Raw genomic sequence first — 25,771 nt, forward strand, 5'->3', positions numbered from 1 at the left:
AAATACATTAGCATACTTTTAAAGACAGTTCATTTTAATGATTTAGCCAAGTTTGTTTTTAGTCTAGTTATCATTGTTTTAAGAATTTCTATGAGTTAATGAGTTAATGGAAGAATAAGCTGATCTTGCTACTTATTTTTATTATAGATTTGGCAAATCATTCTGTTCTTTGCATTAAAGATGGAAATGATAATCCCCAAAGCTAATGCAATATTTTAAGAATAATAATCGAGGGGCACCTGGGTGGCACAGCAGTTAAGCGTCTGCCTTCGGCTCAGGGCGTGATCCCGGCGTTATGGGATCGAGCCCCACATCAGGCTCCTCCGCTATGAGCCTGCTTCTTCCTCTCCCACTCCCCCTGCTTGTGTTCCCTCTCTCGCTGGCTGTCTCTATCTCTGTCGAATAAATAAATAAAATCTTTAAAAAAAAAAAAAAGAAGAAGAATCGAATAAGACATAGATTATCACATATTTGTGTTTTTCAATACAAATTGAAAAGGGCAAGATATGGGAAAGGAAAATGTGATACATTTTTAAAAACATATTTTGAGATAATAATAGTACATTTCGTTTGTATCTTTATCTTAACTGATGAGTGCAGAAAGAACCCGATGAGTTTTCATAATCATGAGAAAATCTGAGACTAGTTTTAAAATAGGTGATGAGGATGAAGGAGTGCACTTGTGATGAGCACCGGGTGCTGTATGGAAGTGTTGAATCATTATATTGTACACCTGAAACTAATATTACACTGTATGTGAACTGTTAAATAAAAACTTAAAAAAAAGAGAAAGAAAGATGTTACTTGGGGAAAAAAATAAAATGATAGAAACATGAGATTATATTTAAAGAAGATCTCATTTAAATTCTGATTTTAAAAAACTCCAACTGTCATTGTGGCTTATTGACATTGGTTTCTTTTTAGTGCAATCACACTGTCTTAGCAAGATGTTTCAGGGACATACACAGTTTGTACAAGTTTATTTAATCACAGTAAGAGAACATTTCAAGCTGATAGCTTTAATTATTTTAGCTGATTCCCATGATTGCATTTATGGAAGGGCCAAAAGAGGTGACTATCTGTGGTTAATCACTCCCAGGCACAACTTACATGTAGCTCTGAGGCATGCCCAGCTTGAAAAACTAGTTTGATCTCCTTCAGAAAATTCTAGTAAAAGAAGACATGTGAGAAATATAAAATAGGAACATTTTGAGAATAGTTAAAAGCCTAAAATTCATAACTATAGCTTGAGATGCAAGAAAGAATTTTTATGGAATTCATAATTTTCTTGAATTACTGAGTCAAACACAGATTTGCACATAATAGGTATCCAGCAGCCATTTGTTGCATGCATAGTGATTCAGAATTTCCTCTGCTACCTTAACAATTCATTTTCCTTCTGTTCTTTTTAAGCTCCTGTCTAGCTGTACCCATCTGCCCTACCTAATATACTAGTACAGAACCTCCCTTCCTGAAGTTTATTCTGTTAAAAATTCAAATTTAAAAGCATTGGATAACATTTGTTGAGCATTCACTGTGTGTTGGGCACTGCCCAAAGATATATTAACTCATTTAATTCTATGATAATCCTCAGTGGTGTATGTTAGTATCATTTCCTCTTTAGTGGTAAGGAAATAAGACCCATATAAGGTGAGTAACTTTCCTGAAGTCATACAGCTAAAAAGCATAGGAACTGGAATGAAAACCCAAACACTCTAATTTCAGAGCACACGCATTGAATCAATGCAGTAGTATTTAGATTTTATTCTGTCCTAAACATCTTTGAAATGGTGCTTGTTCTTTATCCCTCCCTCCCTCCATCCTTCCCTCCCTCCCTCTGTCCCTCTCTCTCTCTGTATTATAAATGTTATAGAAAATCAACATGCAGTGGTACCAAGATATATGGAGAAGAGTAACATAGTAACTTGACTACATTTGTTTTATCTCATTACTATTAAATCTTCACTCAGTAAACAGGCCAATATCTGAAGAGGATGAGAGTGATTGTAATCACTACTCTAGGGTAAACATGTGTCTGGAAAAATTGTTACTTAATCAACAGTTCTCTCTGCCTGACACATAAATGACTACTCTTCTATGCCATTTCTAATTCCTAGTACTCTCTAAAATTTCTTCGCTTAAGCTAACACTACAGCAAGCCATTTTCTGATTGCTGCACTATAAATTGAACTATCCTCAATGAGATTGCCTGGGATTCTAGCGATAGTATACATTTTTTGAAATTAAAGTTCCGTTAGTTCTTCAGTTATCTCTTTTGCCAAGTTACTTATAGAAGCCGATTTCAAATAAGAGCAAGATTGTCTCACAGTGGTCTGTCTCCTCTATTGTATTTTTCAGTGGAAAGAAGAGCTTGTTTATTTAGATCTTTCATCCACATGCCAGGATACCCTTCTCCTTCCTCTTCAGTTATCAAAATCAAACTCTCCTTTATGAACTACTTGATTTTTGTTTCATCAGATATTCTTAAGCATGGACTCTGTGCCAATAAAAAAAATTTAAAATTTAAAAATGCTACCATTTTTTTAAGGGAATTAAGAGTTAATGTGCTTCTTTAGAAAAAAATTCTTGAAATAGTTCAGGCCAAATTGATCCAACTCACATTAAAATATGTGCTTTATTTAAATTTAAATAATATTTGCATACTTAATCATTTTTTCTTATAAATAAATATCTTGTCTATATTTGATTAATACTGAGTGACTTAGACTAAGGCAATTGTAAGCTCCTGAAAAATGTGGACACATAGTTGGTTGAATCACTGATTAAGGACCTTAATCTCTAAATGATTATAATCTTTAGTAATCCATTAACTCAAACGGTACTTCAGGATCATCCAAGTAAGAGTAGAGTCACGTGAATAAGGGTAACATAAATTACAGTAAAGCATAACTTTGTTGTTGAAAATGGACTTTTGTGTACATTTTAATTTGTGATTAGCAGAAGCTCTATGAGGGAAATAGGGTATAATGATCACTGTTTACTTCATAGGTATTCGTGGTGGTAAAAAGAGATAAGAAAACCTTTGAAATAAAATCTTTAAAATTAGGGAACCTATCATTATGTTATTACTACTGGGGATAAAACATTTCTTTTTAACTGAAACATCAGACTCTCATTTAAACAATTTTCATGGATATCATTTATGGGAAGAGTTCAGGGCGGTATGACATAGAAGGTGCTATGAGCTATAAAACATTGCAGTGTTTCACAGAAAGACATAGGGAGGAAAATGTTACCGTAAGAAACATTGTTTCTACAGATTGCTTCTTTGATAGTAATCCACATGGATCCTAATTTCTTTGTTTGTCTTTCTCTTAAAAAAAAAAAAAAAGGAAAAAGGAAAATTATCAGTATACAGAATATTATTCTCCTTTTTGGGGGGGTTGGAGATGGAAGAAAAGATGATCAATTTAATGATTTTACAGATATTTATATCTATTTATATAGCACAATAGAAGAAAATGCTTCATTACAAATAAATAATTTTTTCTTTGAAAGGGCTGTAAACCCTTACACAGTGGGAAAAAAATATCCAAAATGCCAGGATATTTTAAAACAGGCATATTATAGATAAAATATATTGTAATCTTCATTGTACACTTGTAAGAGTATACAAATTCTCCGATATTACCTAACCCCACATGGAAAGAGGAAAATAAAAATGTCCTTATAATGCATCAAAACAGAAGTATATAAAGCCATCTTGAAAAACATGGAAAACCTATTTCTATTTCTAGGCCAAAATGTAACCAATTAAGTTAGAATGTGCTAACTGGAGGAGAGACTGGTCAATAACAGAAACAAGAAGAAAGAGAGAAATGTTGGTATGGTGTCTCCTAGGAAACCATCTAGTCTAATAACCACCTTTAATACATGAAGAACCTGAAACCCAAAGACGAAAAGTGACTCCTGCCCAAGGCCCAACAATGATTCACATCTGAACCAAGACTAAGAATCAGGATTCCTCACATACAACCTCGGTCTTTATTATAAGCCAGCACATTTCCCTGTGCTTTTTCTCTGAAAGCGACAGTTTCTAGGCAATAGCAGGAGTAGGGGAGGTTTGGTTGGTTGGGTTTTTTGTTGTTGTTGTTGTTATTGTTTACTTTTTTTTTTTTCCCCCATGCTGGTGTCAGTGGTTGGAAGATTGTCATGCCAACCTACTGTTTTAATTTTACATCTTCTGATGGAAGAAACATTATCTTTGTACATTTAAGTGAATCGTACACAAAGAGAATTAGTGTCAGAGATTTAAATACAGGCCTTTGAACAGCTTGCGTAGTGCTGCTTAACAAAAGAGAAGAGGAAGGAATCCACGTGACTTATGCTGTACTTTTCAGGAATTATCTCCTTTCACTTCATAATTGCTGCTAGCAGTGGCCAAGCTAACTATTAAATAGTGTTTCTGACCTTATGCACTGTTCCATAGCTCTGTAAAGTATGTAGACAGTTTTTTCCCCCAGAAATAGAAATGCTTCTGATACTATGTTGAAAGGCATTATTAGTGAAATTAGAACGTAATAACAATCTGCAGATGGTAAAAGATTACTTCCTGGCAAAGAATAAATCCAAGTGCATTTTATGCTAAGTGAAATGTGATTATCCATAAATTGTGATAGTGGTGATCGATTCACAAATTTGATAACTGTGATCTAGCTTCTGCTGCCAACCATATGTCTTAATCAGATCAAAATGAAATCACAGATTAAAGACTGAGAAAAAAATTAAATTATCTTACAATGAATTGGAATATACTACGTTAGAAAATCGTATGAGTTTTCATGGTTACTATAATAAATTATAGAAATTGCCATTTTAGTTCATTTAAAAACCCAAATGAATCCTTCTACTTAGTCTAAAATTATCTAAAACATACATAGTATTAAAAGATGATTTTAATCAAATAAAATTTCAGGCACTTTTAAAATGAATATTTACAGACTTAAAGAGGTAACAGACTGCATTTGATATATTAGTACTGGAAAAGAATCCCTGAAAAATACTGTTTCTGAAGACAAATTAAATGTTCTAATCTATTACATATAATATTATCTTCATGCTTTTAAGAAGTATTTACTGAGTTCTACATGCCAAGAACATCTGAGTTTAAAAAGATGCACAACATCTCTGCTTTCATGGAGCTTATCTTATATATGCTAGTCCCATCACAAAGGAGTATCGATATTTCTAAATAGTGCACACTGGAAATGCTAAAATATTTTTGTTACGGAGGACAGATTCTTCTCACTTTGCACGTCTTACTATTGTCAACACCACTTAGGATTCTTCTTTATCTGCAGGAGTAAATGGTTTCTGTGAAACAGGCGAGCTTAGAGTAACATTGAAGTGAACTACTGAAGCTGAATAACCATTTGTAGTGTACCTAAGCTGCCTTCCACCACGTCCGCTTTGGAGATAGACTGCAACTGTACTGTTTATTCAATTATTCATTGATTCAGCATATATTCATTGAATACCTGCAATAGATCAGTCTGTGTTCTAGGTTTTGGGTATAAAGCATTGAGCAAAACAGACAAAATTCCTGCTCTGATGTAGTTTCTATTTTAGTGGGGAAGAAAGAGTAAAATCAAAGAAACAAGCATACATAAAGTCAAGTCAGATAATGATAAATGTTAAAGAAAAAATAAAGTAGGTCATGAGATAGGGAATAGCAGGGATACATGGAAAGAGAGGCTGCAAGAGCAGAAAATGCACGAGGGAACAGGATGAAGGAATGTGTGGGTCAAAAGCACCCAGGCAGAAGGAATACAGAGAAAAGAGGCTGTGGGGGAAAATGAGAGCTGTGTGGCTAAAGTAGACTGAGAAAGGCTGAAGGCAATAGTTTACATCAGAATTATGGCCAGGCATGAGCTTAGAGAGGGCCTATCGGCCATGACAAGAAAGTTTCCATGAAGAATCAGTTCCCTTCTCTTTTTTTTTTCTATTTTTAAGATTTTTTGTATTTATTTGACACACAGAGAGAGGTAGTGAGAGAGAGAGAGAGCACAAGCAGGGGGGCGGCAGACAGAGGCAGAGGGAGAAACAGACTCCCCGCTGAGCAAGCAGCCCCATATGGAGCTCCATCCCAGGACTCCAGGATCGTGACCTGAGCCGAAGGCAGACACTTAGCCGACTGAGCCACCCAGGTGCCCCGAATGAGTTCTGTTTTTATAATGTGTGTGCCTGAATGACATTGCTATCAAGAAATAAAATATTAGTAAACTAAGTAAAATTATTCATGGTGATATTGAGAAACAGCACTGGAGAAGACAGTGTTTAATCCAGAAGACTGGCATGTAAACAGATAATGATCATGTTGTAGGCACTTACAGAATGTTATAGGAATGATCAAGGAGTGGTCGGACATTCGCCTCTGTTTGAGATGCAAAAAGTTGCCAAAAGAAGTTGTTCCCACTGTAAATATTAGAAGAAAAAAAAAAGGTAAACAATCATCAAAATCGCAGTTTTTTTCATGCTTGCAACAGTTCTCAAAGTAACCAAGGAAACCAAAATCTGAAGAGGGACAAGCTCCTTCAAGGACAGGCAAAACACAAAAACAGTCTGGCCTTTGACAAAATACAGAAGGAGTTTATTCCCTTCTGCACAGACTGGGGGGAATCACTTAGAATTTTTATGAGTTTGTAAAAGCCACATGACAGCTACTGTGTTTGTTAGGAATAGCCGGGGATCCCAGACTCAAGGGGCAGTTCATACTCATCTGTAAGCTACTGCCATGGCCCTCCATTGAGTGCTCGGTTAGAGAGCTGGGGTCAGCACCGTATCAGATATAGCTCCCCTCGGGTGCAGACGCGCTGTAGGCTAGCTGGCTGGCTGTAGGGAAGCAGGCACGATACCTCACACACTTACCCAGGCTTTATCACCTACACGGTAAAAATCTTAAGGTGCTGAGGAAAGGACAAAAAATCCATGGGCTGCTTGCTAAGATCCATTGCTGTTGGTGCACCAGTCAATGCAAAAGCCCTCTCTACCTCTCTACCCATAAAAAGCATCTTGGGTCCGGTATCTTTTACAAATATCAAGCAGAGGTCTACTCATTCAGGGAAGCAGAAAACTCTCTCCTGACCCACCATCGAAGGTAAAAGGTAGAGTGGGTCTATCAGAGATGAGGGACAGCAACACTGGGTAAGGTCCACCTTCAAGGCCCAGGTGCACAAAGCCTGCCTGAGACTGAGGCTGTGGTTGGACCAGATCAGCAAAGACCTACGGCTGAGTAACCCGGCAGTCTACCACGGGGGCTGGATCCAGGACACCCAGGATTTCCACTGGGGTATGTCTGGGAAGGAACAGTTGAAAGCTAAGGGAGGAGCAGAACACTGAAGAAAATCTGGCAACCCAGGCCCCATTCTAAATACAAAAGTATTTGTACTTCATTACAAAGTAACAGCAACCTGCTGCTAGCGGAATTTGAAGCTTATGGTGCCTTGCACGTAGTGGTGACAAAAACAAAAACACTGCATATCCAGATCAGTTCCCAACTGGATTAACTCACCCACACACTAGCAGCCTGATAGGAGGAGAAATGTACCAATATATTCTATTTACCTCAATCTCTGCTAGCCAATAATCCATCTAAAATAATGAGACACACACAAAAATGCAAGAAAAAAAATCCATTTTTAAAAAGTGACAAAAATAGACTGAGCTATATCCCAGATGTTGAAACTATCAAACAAAAACCACAAAAATAACTATGGTTGTTAACTATGCCTGCTGGAAAGGTGAATAACATAAATGAATAAGTAACATTTAGCAGGAAAAGAGTAGACTAAAGCAAAGTACATAAAGGGAAATTTATAGGATTGAGTATATTAGAAAAAAATAAAGATCTAAATTTGATGATCACAGCTTCTACCTTCAAAAGAGAAGAGTGAACTAAACTAAAATTAAGCAGAAGAAAAGAAATTACAAAGAGCAGAGTGGAAATCAATGAAATAGGAAACAAGAAAAAGCAGTAACAGAAATCAATGAAACCAAAAGCTGTTTAAGAAAGTTAATAAAATTGATAAACCTCTAGCCAGACTGATTGGGAACAACAGATGATACAAATCACCAGTATCGAGAATGAGAGAGGCAACATCATTACAGAGTCTACAGATATTAAAAGAATTTCAAGGGATTATCATGAGCACCTGTATGCCAATAAATTTGGCAATTCAGATGAAAAGGACAAATTCCTTCGAGGGTACAAACTACCAAAGTTTGCTCAAAAGAATTTAAAAAAGCTAAATATCCTTGTTTCTATTTATGAAATTGTTTTTATAGTTAAAAACCTTCTCACAGCTGAAACTGCACTCCCAAAAAGTCGGACCGATGAGTTCTATCAAAGACTTCAGGGAGAGATAACACTAATTATACGCATATCTTTCCAGAAAACTGAATAGATGAGACTGCATTCCAGCTCATTTACTGAGGGCAGCATTAACTTTTCATAAACTAATCAATTAATTTTTCATATGAGAAAACCAAGAAAAAAAATCCATGTGACTATTTCAATAGATGCAGAAAACTTTTGAAAAATTCAGTATCCATCCCTGACAAAAACTCTCAGCAAACAAGGAATAGAAGGGAACTTCCTCAATTTCATATACAACCTGGTCAAAAAAAAAAAAAAATACAGTTATGTCAAACTTAATTGTCAAAGACTGAATGTTTTCCCTCTAAGATCAGGAACAAGGGAAGGCCGGCTGCTCTGACCATGTCCACTCAGCATTGTACTGTACTAGGGAGTGCTGCAGGTATGAAAGGAAAACTCATACCGATTGGAAAGGAAGAAGTGCAACTATCTTTTCTTTTTTTTTTTTTTTTCAAATGATGTGATTGTCTATGTAGAAAATTCTATAGAATCTACAAAAAAAGAACACTGGAACTAAGTGCATTTAAGAAGATTCATAGTACAAAATCAAGAAGCAATAATCTGATGAATTTCTATATTCTAGCAATAAAAATTGGAAATTAAAATAAAAAGTACTCTTCACAACAGAATATACATACACAAAATCCTCAGGAATAAATATGACAAAAGAAGTGCAAAATCTAGTTCACCAAATACTGCAAAATACTGCTTAGAAAGTTTTAAAAAGACTATGTTAAATGAAGATACCACGTTCAGGAATCAGAAGAAGCAGTATTGTTAAGATGTCAAAAATAAAACTTTGCATAAGCACCTAGGCTACTGACAAAACAATATAATGCAAGCATAAATAGCATGGTGGTAAGGGAGCATGAGGAATGGCAGAAAGCTGTGGTGGCAAGGGATAGGAGCTGGAGGTAAGCATGAAAATGTAGACTGGGGCTAGGATATTAAGGGTTTTGTATGCCATGCTGAGGGTTGGCGCTTTTTTCTGGCAGAAGTTGGAAGTTATTGATAGTTTTATCTGTTTTCAACTTTTAATTCTGAAGTACCTTTAGATGTATAGAACGATTGCAAAAATAGTGCAGAGTTTCCTTATATTCCTCACCCCACGCCTCCTAATATTAGCATCTTACATAACCATAGTACAATTATCAAGCACAGTCAGTTAACATTGGTTCAATATTATTAACTGAACTACAAAGCTTATTCAAAATTCACCAATTTCTTTAATAACCTTTTTTTTTTTTCTGTTTCAGGATCTTATTCAGGATCCTGTATTGCATTGAATTGTCATTTTTCTTTGGTTCCACCATTCTGTAATAGTGTCTCAGTTTTTTATTGATGGCCTTTAAAACACGGAAATAGCATAATGAGAATTTTAAAAAAATAGATACCCTTATTTACAATGTAGAAGATTGGAGAGAGTTTAAGCTGGGGGCTGGAAAATCACATCGGCTTGGAGGCAGTTTCAGTAATTGGGTTAGTGGTGATATAGTTTGAAGTAAAGGACTGACAGTGACTATTTCAAGAAGAGAATAGTTTGAGAAATACTTAGGATGTCGAATTAACAATATGGGTTGACCAAAGTTGTTGTGAAGGAATATGGGGTATAAGAGAGAGGAACTAACTAAAGATGACTTCTGAGTTTTGGCTTTGATATTCTGGATAAATGGTGGTAACTTCAGGAGCACACTGGGTTTGTTTGTGGTTTTTTTTGTCATTCTGTCTTTCTGTTAGCCAAACATAAACACACAGTTCCTCCTATCTTTTTACCATGATCTTACTCTTATTTTTATAAGATGTGATTTGCTGGAGGACATTAAGTATTCTGTCACTCATCTTGGAAGAATCAGTTCTAATTCCAGGATGTGATATATTATAAAAGAATAATAATTTTAATAACTAGAATGTCCATAAAATTATGGGAAAAAATTTGAAGACAAATATATAGTATGATATGGATTACCATTCTTGTCACAATGATGTTTAATCCTCACACTTTGCTGGCTGGGATTATGCAGATAAAGATCATATTTTACCCATATCAACCACATACAACATTCTGTACTCATCCAGTTTCCTCAATTCTTATTACTGTATCTTTCATCAGCTGATGATCAGCTGTGGGGTATAAGATAGAAAAAATGTTTTAGATTTAGATAAATGATCATAAATCTGTAGGCTGTGGGGGAAAAGCCTTTTTAAACATGGTGTAAAGGAAATTATTTCTGACAGTAAAAGACTGACAAATCTGATTATATAATAATTTTGAAACTTATTAAGAGCTATATAAATTATACATAAATTTAAATGACAAGAATAAAGGCAGTTATTTAACATATAAATAACAGATAAAGGGTTGATACTGAAAATATGTAAAGCTCTCCCTCAAATTACCACAGGACAAACAAACCCAGTCAGAGTCCCTATTTCTTGACTGCCCCTACATCCTCACCTTGCCCCCTTCTCTAGCATGCGCTCTGTACTCCAACTACCTGGCTCTTTTTTTGCCCCATCTGGTACCCTTGCTCTTTCTGCCACAGAATCTTTGGACATTTTCTTTCCATTGTTTGGAAGTATTTTCTTCACCCTTTTTCATCAAGGTAACTTCTCTTCACATAATTAGTTCTTGCTTATCCTTCAGATTGCAGCTCCAGATTCACTTTGGCATAAAAGGCTTTCCCAACCCACAGTCTAGGAAAAATGCTTTTGGGCTACTAGAATAATGACCCTTGTTGGCCTAGCAACTACTCAGTACATCATTATACATTCATTTGCATATGTTCTGCCTCTCCCATTGTATACTGGCCTATTTTTGACTACCTTGCATCCTAAGTACCAGGACCTTGCCTGATACAGTATGTATATTTTACATTTGTAACATATAGATTTATATGTACATTGGTGTGTTCATTGCAGAATTGTTACTAACATTAAAAGGGAGGAGACAAATCTGAATTTCCATATAGAAGCCTATGAAAACATATAATTGGAGGGTTGTAGAGTAAACATCATAAAATCCATGTTCCAGCCTTCTCTCCACTGCTTACTCAAAATGTAAGAATGAGCCTCAAATAAATGAGGATAGGAATTTTATACACTACAGCCATGTGCTGGTAAAGTAATCAAATGCAAATAAAAACATTTTATAAATCCCAAACAATTATACAAAGATAAAGAGATATTTGGTCATTATTTTTATCATTTTTATCACATCAGTTTTAGTGGAATTGATTTAGGGATTGATTGAAAGTATGCTCAATACTTTGTAAGTTCTTCTTAATAGTTTGTCTCACCCTTGTTAAAATTTCTGTATATACTCTTTCTGTTTGGAGCTGAAACTATATAGGATTAATGCCTTAATCCCAAACCCAAAGGGAAAAGGAGAAAATGGTATCATAATCATTGTTATTCTTTTCTCTTTTACATCCAGGAGGCTGAAATATCCTGAATCTTACAGTAAGAGTGAGTTAGGTGACTTACAGTTTTTTATAAGTGCCTTTGTGTTTAAAAACTGAGTTTTTAGTTCTCTGTGGCCCAGGCGTTAAAGTCTGTGCTAGATGTGAATTCCAACTCTGCCACTTACGGAGTGTGAATTTGGACAATGCATTTAACTTCACTTAACCAGTTTCTTACTTGAAAATGACAATAATAATAGCTCTTCTACATAGGGTTATATGAAACATAAATGGAAAAATAAAATAACTTATAATAGGTGCTAGGTTAAATGTTTAGTCCATGTCAGGCTTAGATCACAAATGAGAGATTCATGCTGGCTTTAGGTGAATAAAAAGACAGTTGACTGAAAATTATTCAGTTGAACCCATTTGATGGCTGGTAATCAACAATTTTAGCCATTTATATTCTTTTAAAGAAGAAATTAAGTCTTAATGTTTTTTAATTACAATTCAATGAATTTTTTCTGTAGTTTCATTTCCTAAGTAGATAATTATGATTAAATTGGACCTTGTCACACTATTTATATATAAAGACCATCTTTATTTAGAAGAATTTGTTCCAAATGATTATGTTTTTGGCAAACTACATTGATGATGTGTCAAATTAATCTTATTTTTTATATGCCGCCTCTCAGATGGTTGCTGAAAATCATATTTGCAAATAATGCTAAATGTATAGGCTGAAAGTATTTTGTGTTACTATATTCTTACAAGTATGAAAGCAAAGGTCGGGTGCTTTTCAGTGGTTAATAAAGAGAAGAAAGCAATTATCAACACTGGGCTTGTGATTCATTAATGAATTAAATAGGAAAAAAGAAGTTAAATTAAATTCAGCTTTCATAGAAAGAGTACAAATCTTTCATCTGCCATGGAAGCTTACCTTATTTTCTCGTTTCTAAGAGCTCACTGATTAAAAAATTCAATATTGATTACTGATTTTTTTGAAGAAAAATAATCCATCATATTAAACTCATTGATCAATTTTAAAATAGGCCCTGATTTCCGATATGATAAAATGTAAAAGCTACAAACATTTTAGAATTGTGGAAATATGGTACTCTGTATCTGAATTGGAGGAACTTAAAAGAATAAAGATTCATTCCAAGAATAAACTTCTTAGTTTATTATTAGAAATAAAATGGAGATAAGGATCACCTTTGGGGGTACAATAATTCTTATTAAATCCATGTATCTCCTTTTCTTATACCTCACCCCCACTTGCAAATAAAGAGAGTTAGAAAAATAGGGAAATTCCACTCTTCAGTTATAGCCGTATTGTCAACAATTATTACTGTAAAAAAAAAAGTAAGAGAAAATCAACAAATATTTATGTTCTGCAACAGTTACATCGAAGAGTGTCGCAGTTACAGTCCACCAGATTCATGTTTTCCAGAAAGGGTTACACATCAGAACTACTCATATAATACATCATAATGCAAATACATGAACGCTAGCCTGTATGAATAAGGTAGAACTTCTAGGAGTAGACTTAGTCATCTGTATTTTTTTTTTTAATCTCCACTTTGAATTCTGATACAGAATTCAGAGATTTTGGAAACACTATGGTGAACAGATTGGGAGATCTTTGAGGATGGAATCTGCCTCTGCATTCTCTGATCTCCAAAGAAGTTCCTGGTTCATGATTAAAAGTTGATAAATGTGTGTTGCAGAATAAATATATGAATGGAATGTGCTAAGGTCCTGATGTGACTTAAAATCACTGGAAGAGGTTATATTGGGACAAATTGGTCAGTCTAAAAAAGTTAGAAAATATATCACAGGGAATAAATATATTCAAGTAAGATGGTGCTATCCAAAAATATTTCACTGAGTTTTCCTTAAGAATTAAGTAACAGATAATCGATTTCGAGATCCTTTATAGATTTTATTTGTAATCCCATTTTATTTAACAAGAAAAATAAGACCCAAACTGATTAGTTTCAGAGATGAAAACTATGATAGTGTACATGAACTCATTTAACTTAAATTTACACATTTATACAGAGAACTTCATTTTCATAACTGCTGAGTGACCCAAAAGGGTGGAAGTGTTGCTAATTACAGTTGCTACTAAAAGAAGAAGTGGGGGTGGGGAGAAGGGGAAAAGGAGGAAAGGAAGGAAGGAAGAGAGGGAGGGGAAAAAACAGTGTGCTTCCAGCGATTGGTACAGGCTCCAAACATCTTTGATAGTGTTAAAGTCTCAGACAGCTGGAGTCACAACACCAGCAAGCGGTTCAATATGCTCTATGTTTGGAGGTTTGTGTGTACATGTACACATAAAATAAATAAATCATAGGAGTCAAAATAATAGTGGGAAAGGAATATGCTATTAAGAAGTCCTTATTTGGGATTCTTATCATAAAAAGATGGTGGATACCCATAAAAAATACACTTAGATCTTGCAAATTCAGTTTCACACTAATAACTGAAGAATGCATTGTATGGAACTTAAAGTCTAAATATTGCATTTTTCTAACAGTCAATACATGGAATTCTTGTAGCAAAAGGTAGATTGCCTCACTAATATTTGTTTCTGTTTTTGGTGTAGACTTTCATTTTCCCAAATCTCTCTTCTGCTGCCATGAGTTATAGTCTCTTTTTTTATGCCAACCGTTCTATAGGGCCCTATGAAGAGACAATGTCCAGAGCATATAAATTTGTATCTTCTCTTCTTCAGCCAACATTTTATATTGGTAAAAGGGGGCAAAATGGGTGTCAAATGTCTCCTTGATAAGTTGCTTTGCCGACCTATTCATATATGTGCCCAAATAGGGTCGTGTTTTGGGTCAGCTGGTTTCAATTCATTTTAGGTGTGTGGGCTCTTCCTTTTCTCCTGAGTGGATCAACCTCTTTTTACCAAACTTGACAATAGACAATCTCCAATTGAGCTTTTCCTTATGGAGACCTGTCTATCTTTTTTCTTTACCACACAAAATTTTAAGGTTACCAGTATCATTTGCTTATTATGGTGAAAAGCATTTTGGACAATGAGTTAGAGACCTGGGTCTTCTATTTTTTTAAGGGGGTACTGTATGTTCTCTTGACAACTGGGAACAATAGAAGGTTAAGCACCAGTAAGTGGGATATATGTCTAAGACTAGCAGGCTACTACTCTCACAGTCTCTTCCTATGAGAACCTAACACAATGATTTTGGTGCTCTTTCTTTTTGAGTCTCAAAATCTTTCTCATAATAGTGTTCCAGTTTACCAACCAGTCACAGATTAGCACAGCAGTTAAAGTTGATTTTCCCTCCCTGGACTACCTGATTTCTAAATTGCCTTTCAGATTTAATATTGCATGGTTTTCTGGTTGCAAATTCTATTTTGATGTTATGGAGAGTTTTCAGTCATTCTTGCTTATATATGTAACAGAGTAGATAATACCAAATACTAAATAATCCAAAAATAATACATTAGCTTATATAATAATAGCAATTGTTTCCAGTATTTGCTTAATTTGTGTTCTCACTAACAGAGGTTAATAGGAAGTAACATAGTTGGTTTGAAGAAATCACAGATTATATACTAAAGCAAATTTATATGATAAATAATGATCTATATATGACTCTTTAGAGTTTTTCTTTTTAAATGTAAAGATTAAAATTGACAATTTTCATATGTGACAGCATGTAATACTTAAACTGAATTTTCTCATCTCAACTTCTATACTTATAACTTTATAACTTTTGTGATAGGTTTATGTAAACTGTTGTATTTATTTGATCATCTTAAATTAGTATAATATAAACATTGTATTCAATTGTGATTACCTTAAGATATTCTCCATATTTTGATTTTAAATGCTAAATGAGCCAAGCTTCTAGACAAAATCTTTTTTAAAAAAGTGAATTCCTATTTGCTTATATAAATCAGCAATGGTCTTATTTCCTACAATGAGGGAGAAAACTTTTGACCAGTGTTTTTGCCTAAACCCATTGAAAGTATAACTATAAATTCATATTGCTTTTATAAATGTTAAATTCACAAACATGAGTAGGTTCTATGATTTTTACTGAAACTTCAACCTCAATCTGTTATGGCCTAAGAAGCATTCACCTCTGATGCTACCTTTCAAATTCATTTGAAATCCTATAACCTGTCTTGTGCTTGAAAATAATGTCCCTAATAATTATTAATTTATTTTGTATGTACTGCTTGGCTTAAAATTAATCATAATAAATTTATTTGGTGTTTATGTGCATATCATTGATATAGTACTTCTAAGCTTGCACTTTGTCAGCCTTCATTAACTGGCCAATTAATTACTCTTCTCTAAGTTTTTCTTTGATTTTTTTTAACTCTGCAAAACAGATTATAATAATGTATAAATATTGTGAATGTTATATCTACAATGCCTAAAATCTAGAATAATGCCTGGACCAATTATAATAACTGGCCTTCTCAGATAAAATGTATTTTATGTTGATTCCATCTGAATTTACTTTTTATTTTATTTCTAATCTCTTGCCTTCAAAGATTGGCATTCTGAAATCTCTCAGATATCTTAACTCTTATTAAGACTAAGAGTTAAGACCTATTAGGGGGCACCTGGCTGGCTCAGTCAGTAGAGCATGCTACCCTTGATCTCAGGGTTATGAGTTCAAGCCCCACAATGGGCTTAGAATTTACTTTAAAAATAAATTAATTAATTAAAATTTAAAAAATCAAAAAGGTTAAAAAAAAAAATGTGCACCTGGGTGGCTCAGTCCAGTAGAATATGCAACCGTTGATTTCAGGGTTGTGAGTTCGCACCCCATGTTGGGCATAGAGATTACTTTAAAAAAAGAGAAAGTTAAGACTTATTAACTCTTTTTTCTATATATGCTGTGTCTTGATATGTACTTATAATTTATATTTGATCCAGCTTTAAATATGTTTTGAAGTAAGCATATATGCATACACAGAATTAGAAATTGCCCAGCTAGAAACCAGAATGAAGTAATCGCTGAAACTTAGTATTTTATTTGACCATGAGTTTTCTGACTGCCAAGGAAAAGAACAAAAATATTTTCATTTTTTGGTTTAATCAGAGACAAAATGTCACCAAAGTTTTAGATTCCAGAATGGCTCTGTTTTCTGTCGCCAGAAATTCCTTATTTAAGCCTTTCATCTTCCTTTTATTCATTCACCAATTTACATATTATCTGTTCTTTGAAAACCTGTATTACATACACAGTGAGGAATTGTCTTTTCTCTGAATTTATACATTGATTATTATAAAAGTATAGCTGTCACTAATTGAGTGCCTATCATGTGAAAGGCAAATAACAGACACTGAATTATCTCCGATCCTAGCAATAATTCTTCAAGATTCATGCTATTTTACCCTCTTTGCAGATGATAAAACTGAGACCAAGAGAAGCTAAGTAATTTGTACAAGGTCAAATAGCTAATAAGGGCGCTGAGTTCATTAGCTGAATTCCAGTAGCACTTTGTAATTTGAGGATTTCTTCATGGAGAATGTTCATTAAAAAAAAAAAAAAAGTCCATAGTTGTGTAATAACCCCATAAGCTTTATTCACTGTTCCTCCAGAAGAGAAGATATATGAAACCCATTGACATTTGAATATTACTATGCTTTCTTGCAGCCTGTGAACTTATGAATCAAGGCATCTTGGCCCTGGTCAGCTCCATTGGCTGCACGTCAGCAGGGTCTCTCCAGTCTCTGGCAGATGCCATGCATATCCCCCACCTCTTCATACAGCGCTCAACAGCTGGGACCCCAAGGAGTGGCTGTGGACTCACGCGGAGCAACAGGAATGATGACTACACTCTCTCTGTGCGCCCACCTGTCTACTTAAATGATGTTATCCTGAGAGTGGTCACAGAATACGCCTGGCAGAAATTCATTATATTCTATGATAGTGAATATGGTAAGTGTTTATGATTTGTGTGAGTTTTGTAAGCTGATATTTGCATAGCAAGCAACTTCATTAAATCTTGAAAAACTTCAAGGAGCTCACCCATTGTTATCTGGGGTTTTCTTGTTCTGGCATAATCTTACAAATCTAGCAGCAAAAACAAAAAGTTTTGCTAAGTTCAAGTTCAATCATTTGTATTAAATCACTTTGAAGTCATTTTAAATAATAAATACCTATACCTAGTGTTCAGTTTATAAATGTTTCTAATAGGAATCCGACTCCAATATAGCTTGATTTTTCAAATAATGAGAAGTCATAAAGACATTACTGTCTTTCTCCCTTTTCAAAACATGTATATCTTTATAGAATAATAAAACACTAATTTGGACAGATCCTGGAACACTGAAAACCAATAATTTATTGGTTCAAAAAAAACCTGACATATTTTGCTTAATCCTTACACTCTTTGGGAGTAACAGTTTATATTACTTTATACTTAGCATGGCACTTTGTCTGCAATATGAAATTTCACAAAAAAGCTGAGTAGTGTGAAGACACTTAATTCAGTTAACTTCCCAAGATAAAACACAAAGCATTTGCCCTAAATTTACTATAATTCAAAGAGAAGATACTTTGTCTCAGTATTTTTCGTTGTGTTACATTAAGAAAAGTGAACAAAAATGAAGCTTATATTGGTTTTTTTTCTGAATAAATCTATTTTCTGACAGATCCCAAAGATGTTCAAATATAGTTTCTCCAATTTTTGTCATTAGGGGGAATGGAGATGGGTATAATAAAATGACAGAAAGGTCTTCATGAAGATATATATTTTAAAAAATATGTTTCTTTAGAAATTTGCCTTAAAAAGGAGTCTCAGAAAAATGTTTTCCATTCAGTATGGATGGGTCTAGTTTTTATTTTTTTATTTCAAAAAATCAAGAAGATTTCACCCTCGGTAGTGCAACCAATTTTTTCTTAGCAAATAAGTAAACATTTAAAAATGATGGTTTTCTTGTCATAATCAATCCAGCATTGTGAGCAATGTTGGGGAACAGTTACACGAGAGCAAGCCAGAAAGTGGCATCAATAGAACTGAGCACAAACAGGTTGGCAGAAATCTGGAAAGCAACGAATAAGAGCCCCTGTGGGCTCCCAGGGAGGGAGAGCAAGTGGCAGTTACATTTAGCCCTAAATATTCAAAGGTCGCATGGGGTTTTGGCAGCCAGAGTAGCATTAAACTTGACGGGTAGATTTCAGCCAGAAGTCTGTGGCCCTCTCCAGAAGCATACTTGTCTCCAGGACGGAAATCCTTATTTTTGTTGCTTAATTCATATTATTTAGGGATCACAGAACAAAACCAAGAGACTGAAATGAATAAAATAAAAAAAAAAAAAAAAAGAAGAGAAAAAATAATTGGCTCGTCGGTAAAGGAAGGATTGAACACAAGTTTGAAATTCACTGATAGGATTATTTAGTGAAGTAGTAAACTCTACCTCTGGAATCAATATGTCGAATATGCCTTTGTCAGTTTTCTTTCAGTCATATTATTTATGACTTTTATAACCTTAACTGGTATTCTTATGATCTCTGCTCAAATATAACTTGAAAAACTGAATTTTTAAACTGTAAACCTTTCTTTAAGAGGGGGAAAACATTTTTTAGTCCTATCAAAGTAGTCCAGTAAAATAAAGAACAGAAAAGTGATTTTTGATGAAAGTTTTTCACAACATTAAAATGTGAATTTTACTTTTTCATCATTATACATCCATGAGGAAAGAAAATCTCTTGTTATCTTGTTTCCAAGTCCTACATGGTTTACAGTTAGGAAATTCTTATAAGAGAAGACATTTTTATTCATTTTTGAAAATGTACACTAAATTCATAGTCATAGAAAATAATTTACATACATTTGAAATTCCTTGTTCTTTTTTCCTCTGTTTAATAAGTAAATAAGATGCTATAATCACAGTGTATGACTGAGTCCTCTGTTAGAAGCAGGGTTTGTTTTAGGAATAATAATAATAAAATAATAAAAATATTTTCTTTTACTTTGATGATAAACTTGCTTTTGACTTACTCTTTAATTTAATAATTCATAAAAAATTACCCAGCTTGTATCCTTAAAATTATTTCCAGTAATACTGTTGTTTAATAAAAGAAAATTTCCCTTTGATACTCACAGTAAATCTTGCTGGTAAAGAACTGGGCTAGAGTCCAAAATAAACATCAAGCTATCCAAATACCTTCTACCTTGAAGAGGGCTACATGTATTTACATATCCATTCATCAATGTCATCATTTTAAGTTCAAACATTGGAATTATACTTGACTTTTATCTTGGTTATCAGGAATTGCTTTCATTAAGGGATGGATTAAGCATCATCTATGGATGAAATAAAGCATCCTGCTGGAGCCAAATGTGATTGAAGATGTATTTTGCTTATAAAAATATACTTTAAAAAAAAAAGGAAAAAAAAATTAGGCTTCTATATCCAGTTAATTAGAGAAACACTTTTTTCAAAAGCAGTTAATTATGATTAAGGGCACAGTATAAAAGTCTACATTAAATTTCCTAGCAAAGAAAATTCAAGTCTTTGATTCTAAGTAAATGGATGAAAACAGGAAAAAAATTGTGGAAGCTTTATTTGAATGGATTGATTCAAGACATTTTTAAAAAGGGTTGAAAAGAGTTTAGGAAGTGTTGAGCTTTTAAAAAATGTGTCATTTAAGAAATGTTCATTGCTCACTTGCATAGTGCAATGCAAAATATGAGATAAAAAGTTTTACAGAATATAGTCTTAGCCCTTAAGAAGCTTACAATTAAAAAGAGGTAAAATATTTATGACTCTTTTAATCGAGAAAATAGTGTGTTAAGTGTCATGAGTGATGCAAACTGAATGCTAATGGTGTGTAACGAAGAAGGTGTTGAATTTTTGGCAGCAGTGATCAAAGAAGGCTTTATGGGTGGACCTTGACCTAGAATATTGCCTTTCGAAATGCTAGCTAACTTTCACAATATGTGAGAGACAGTCACTCTGACAGAGAGAAAGTGTGAACAAGTCTTATAGCAATAAAAATATTAAAAATAGTATCTCTTAGCATTTAATTTGCCAGGCCCAAGAATAAGTATTTACATGTACTCTTCTCAACAGCTATGAAGTAGGTAATATTATTATCACAATTTTACAAATAGGAAAACAGAAAAAAAAAAAAAAAAACCTGCTCATAAACACAGCTAAGTATCACAGCTAAGTATCAGAGCTGAGTTCTGAAGTCTGATGAGAGCCTATACTCCTAACCATGTATAATGAGTATAAAGGAGTTGCAGTGAACTATTCCCCAAGAATATAATAAAAAGGGCTAATCTTACAGAGAACGTTTATTATATTCAGGCTCTGTTCCAAGAGCCTACATATATCATCTCATTTAAGCCTTACAACAGCCCTCTGAGGTAGATGATGATGATAATGATGATGATGATGATGATGGTTTTTGCAAATGAAAAAACTGAGGATGTAAGACATCAGGTAATTTGTAAGTAAGCTGAGAAGCATGAATTCAAACAAATGATAGTCATTTCCCTAGTCCTTGCTTTTGACCACTAGAGTATTTTGATGCTATAGAAATAAGAATAGAATTCCTGACAACTGTAAAATTAAAAAAAAAATAAGTTTACAAATGAAATATATAGAATCATCTTTATTAAAGAGAGACAATGATGTTAAGCCTTCAGATCTTCACCATATTAATATCATCAAGGAAAAATACTGTATGTCAATTCGGAAGATTCGGTTATCATTGGGAGTATGGAAAGAGGACAGTCATTGGACCATAGTAGGCTGATGCATCGGCACAAACAGCTGCCTGCCTGCAGACTAACCATTCTTGCTTTTAAATTTGCCAACAAAATGCGAAGATCATTTGAGGGACCGATACTTCCCATTGAAAAGCTACATTTTTTGGCTCTCTTACATCTGGGAATTGTGATATAATATTGTCAAAGAGCTAGGAAGGGTTTGGGTAGCTTGCATCAATTTCATGGATACTGGTAGAAAACACTCTACTTCTTTAGACAGATAGAAGACTTTAATACTCATGGTACAGTAAGCAGCGTGAGCCTCATATTAATGTTGCTTCCTCTTGACCTCGTGTCTGACAAGACTACGTGGAGCCCCTCCAGTGGATGCTGTGCATGCAGTGGGCTTGTATGACAGCTAAGGAACCCTAGCTGAGGGAATCTGTCTCTTTTATGATGGGCTTCTAAGTAAACCTGCTTGGCATATGTACAGAAAGACACTATCTTCACTGTAAATAAGTCTCTCTTATCTAGGGAGAGTATCTGCTTGCATAATATGCAGTAAGACACAAAACCTATGGAAAACTGTCTCCCCAAAAGATTTTTTTTGTTTGTACAATATTGTTGGCTTCTAGCAATTTTCCCTCTATATATGCCAGTCCTAAGACTACTCTGGTTAATCTTACTGACAGGAGGTAGGATCAGATCTATTCAGTCTCCTCTGCATTCATTTAGGGACAATATAAATAAGATTTTTAATGAGCAAGATTGATCTCAACCATGCCCATCAGGGTCCTGGACTCAAAGCTGAATAAATCCCATGAACTATCAAGAGCCTACTTAAAAAGTTAGAGAGTTTCCTCCTTAAATTTCTGTGTAAACCTTTTTACTTCGCCAGAGGCATTGATCCAGGTACAATAGGATTTATTTGTAATTGAAAAGATTCTACCTGTCTCACAAGGAGAAATTCTGTCATCCAGAACAACCTTGGCCAGTGAGTTGAGGCTGACCTGAATGACTTCCAGGGCCGAAGTGGTACCATCAATCACTTTAGTGAAATTCAGGGGGAAAAATTCTAATTGGATGACTCCTATCACAGGGAAGACTACCTACAGGACACACATCAGTAGCAAGTCAGATATGGCTCCATATGTCTCCCCCAAATTAATTAGGGTAAGCCTCACTTTAGAGAGATCTTAGTAAAGTACTACATTTTCCGCTCCTGGTGTTTACTGAAACACTTTAAAGTCTCAAAGCCACCCCTAATGTGCGACTCATGTCTTCAGAAAGGAGGTAACCTTCACGCAAGAACTATAGTTCTGGGAGTGCACATGATGTCCCTGGTGTCGGAGGGGTGTCCGGGAGATGGAGGTTAGGAAAGAGCAGAGGGAAGGGTTAATTACGTTGCTGGGACCCCCTGAGTGAGACCTATATCAATAGGGCCTTCGATATGACTACTGGTATTTCTAAGAGTTCTCAATTCATACAGGATATTTGAATCCAGCTGTTGTTTAGGGGGGACAGCCTGAGGTCAGTCAATACAGTCTGTCTTTAGTGTTTGTTTCAAGGTTTAGCAACCTACTATTGGGCCTGAAATTTCTTTTTGTAAACAAAGTTTCATTGGAACACAGCATGTTCATTTGTTGCATGTTGTCTATGTCAGCTTTTGAGCTACAATAGCAGAGTTGAACAGTTGCAATAGAAACAATATAACCCATAAGCCTAAAATATTACACTATGGTCCTTTAAGAAATTGTTTCAACTCTGTTCTATGGCATCAGTCTTTTCTTACAGCCCCATATAATGAATGAAAATAGAGGTAGAGAAGGTATTTGGAGAAATTGACAGGTGCTTTTCAAGGAGTGCATCCCCTGCTATTTCCAGTAGTCTTTTTGATAAGATTAAGGGAATGATGATCAAATCCTGAGTACAGCCCTCTCTGATGAGGAATAGCAGATCCAGCAGTCTGTTAAATTTAAGGCCTCAATATGAATTTGAAAGGTCTGCACCAGGATATTTTATTTCATGAAGAGAACTCCAAGAGTTGTTCTGAAAGACAAAAGTCATTAATATACATCCATTCTATTTTAGGGGGCCTAAGGATTTCCCTTCCCTGTGTTGGAGTTGTTGCTCTCCCTCCAGTTCCAGAAGACCAACTCCCTTAAGCTCCATTTAGGCCAAGCAACCACCCAGGTTGGTCTGGGGAAAGAGAAAGAAACATCATGCCTAGGAAGGGCATCAACCCACTGACCCCCAAGCACAAGAACTACAAAAGTAAAATAAAAATAAAAATAAAATAAAATACAAACCAATGGAAAGGCTTAAATAGCAAGCAACTAAATGTCCACCTTCAGAATATAGCAAAATAAGACTGTATTAAACGCAAAGTAGAATAAATAAAATAATTAAATAAGAATGGAAATTAATGAAATAGAAAATAAATAAACAATAAAGAAAACTAAGAGAGTCTAAAATTATTAATTATTGGGGCACTTAGTAGGTTCAATTGGTACAGCATGTGATTATTGATCTCAGGGTCATGAGTTCAAACCCCATGTTAGGTGGAAAGATTACTTAAAATGTTTTAAATAAAATTATTAATTCTTTAGAAAGATTAATAAAATTGATAGATTCTTATGAATATATAGACAAAAGTCATTTAGAATTGAATGTAGTGGATTCCTAGAACCCAAATTTGGTAATAGATCAGAATGACTAGTAGAGCTTTTTAATCATCATAGTGCTTGAGTCCCATCACAGACTCCTGGAATCAGAATTGTTGCAAGGTATGCAGCCAGCTTTGTTCCTCAAGGAGGCATTTGGAAACAAGAAATTTCAGCAGACCTCTTCTTCAGCATCTTTAACTGGTAGCATTGTTTTCCCTTCCAGAATATACCAAGGGAGAGAAAACTTACTATATTTTGAAGGAGCTTCCTTCACATTTGGACACTGGGTGTTTCTAGTTGTCAGAAAAATTTTCTTGATATGAAACTTAAAACACCAGTATTGGACAAAATGATCCATTTTCTGGAATAATATAAAAAAATAATCATTTTGCTTAAAATCATTTTTCAATAAGGAAGAAAATGATTAATGAACAATTTCCCATTTTCAATCTGTCGTGCTTTTCAAAGATTACACTTTTCTAAATATCTTTATCCCCGTCTATCTAGTTTTTCAGTACCTCTGTATATGATCTCATACATTTACTGATTATACATTAAGCCTCATGCTCTCTTATTGCCTTAGAGAGAGGCGTAGACCTCTTTTTAGCAAAAAAAAACAAAACTACAGGCTTGTACCTTGTGTTTTTTTCATAATTTCTGTTTTTTTTTTTTAAATATGCTTAATCTTCATTGTATCATTTATCATATTGCCCTACCCCTCCAATTTTTCATCCTTAATTTGCTTTGATTTCAACCAAATCTCTGAAAGGAAGTTTGGTCAAGTAGGTGGAATATGATATTGAGGAAGGCTCATTAAATGCAATTGGGAGTAGTCCAGGTAGGCTATCAGAGAGGTCTATGCAAGGAATTAGTTGAATGTACTAGCCAATGGCTAGATTCCAGAATCAAGGAACCGACAATATACAGAAACCAGAAAGTTATAATAGTAGTAGGTGGTTCTTAAAGTAGAATAAAAGCAGATATATTTCTTTAAAGGGAGGATTCTATTCTGAGTATTGAAGAGAGAAAAGTTGAATTTTATTCCTGGGAGGATTGAATAGGACTGATTTACCAGAGTGACATAAGCGATAAGGTTGAAGTGCTCTTCATTGAATAAGCTATTTGAGTTCTTTAATTTCCTTTGCCTAGAACAATATTGGTCTCACAGCCCAATATTGGATTTGATCTATTGACAGATCTATTAGATAGATCAAGTTATGAAGATTAGAGGGATAATATGATGACAGGGGTCCAAACAGCTTGTTACAGTAATGACATGGGGACATGCACTTATTGAAAGTAGTTAGATATCCTCTTACCATAGCCTAATCTCTACTTCAGTTTATCTATTGGTTTCATTCTTAGGCCAGATAGATGACACTGGTGACTCTAAGCATATCTTTACAAATTATTATACTAAAGAAAGACCCTTTTCCTGTTTTGTTTGTATATGAAATATCATACATATAGATATGTATGTAGACCAAATTTTAGGTCCTGTTTGGGTCCTATGCTGATCTAAATCAAAAATAATTGGCCAGGCACTCAGTGGGCTCCCAATCACCAGCCTGAATTTTGTGATGCATGAATTAGCT

General features: G+C 34.5%; 1 protein-coding gene across 2 annotated transcripts in view; it reads left to right on the forward strand.

Moving 5' to 3' along the window:
* Positions 1–25,771, forward strand: part of GRID2 (glutamate ionotropic receptor delta type subunit 2) — a 1,362,985-nt gene that overhangs the window by 723,951 nt on the left and 613,263 nt on the right. For both annotated transcript variants that reach the window (XM_048212019.2, XM_057309689.1), the window contains exon 3: positions 17,442–17,726. In XM_048212019.2, the coding sequence (XP_048067976.1) occupies positions 17,442–17,726 (285 nt within the window). The remainder of the gene's footprint in view (positions 1–17,441; positions 17,727–25,771) is intronic.

Source organism: Ursus arctos, unplaced genomic scaffold, assembly GCF_023065955.2.
Source record: "Ursus arctos isolate Adak ecotype North America unplaced genomic scaffold, UrsArc2.0 scaffold_9, whole genome shotgun sequence".
Lineage (NCBI taxonomy): Eukaryota > Metazoa > Chordata > Mammalia > Carnivora > Ursidae > Ursus > Ursus arctos.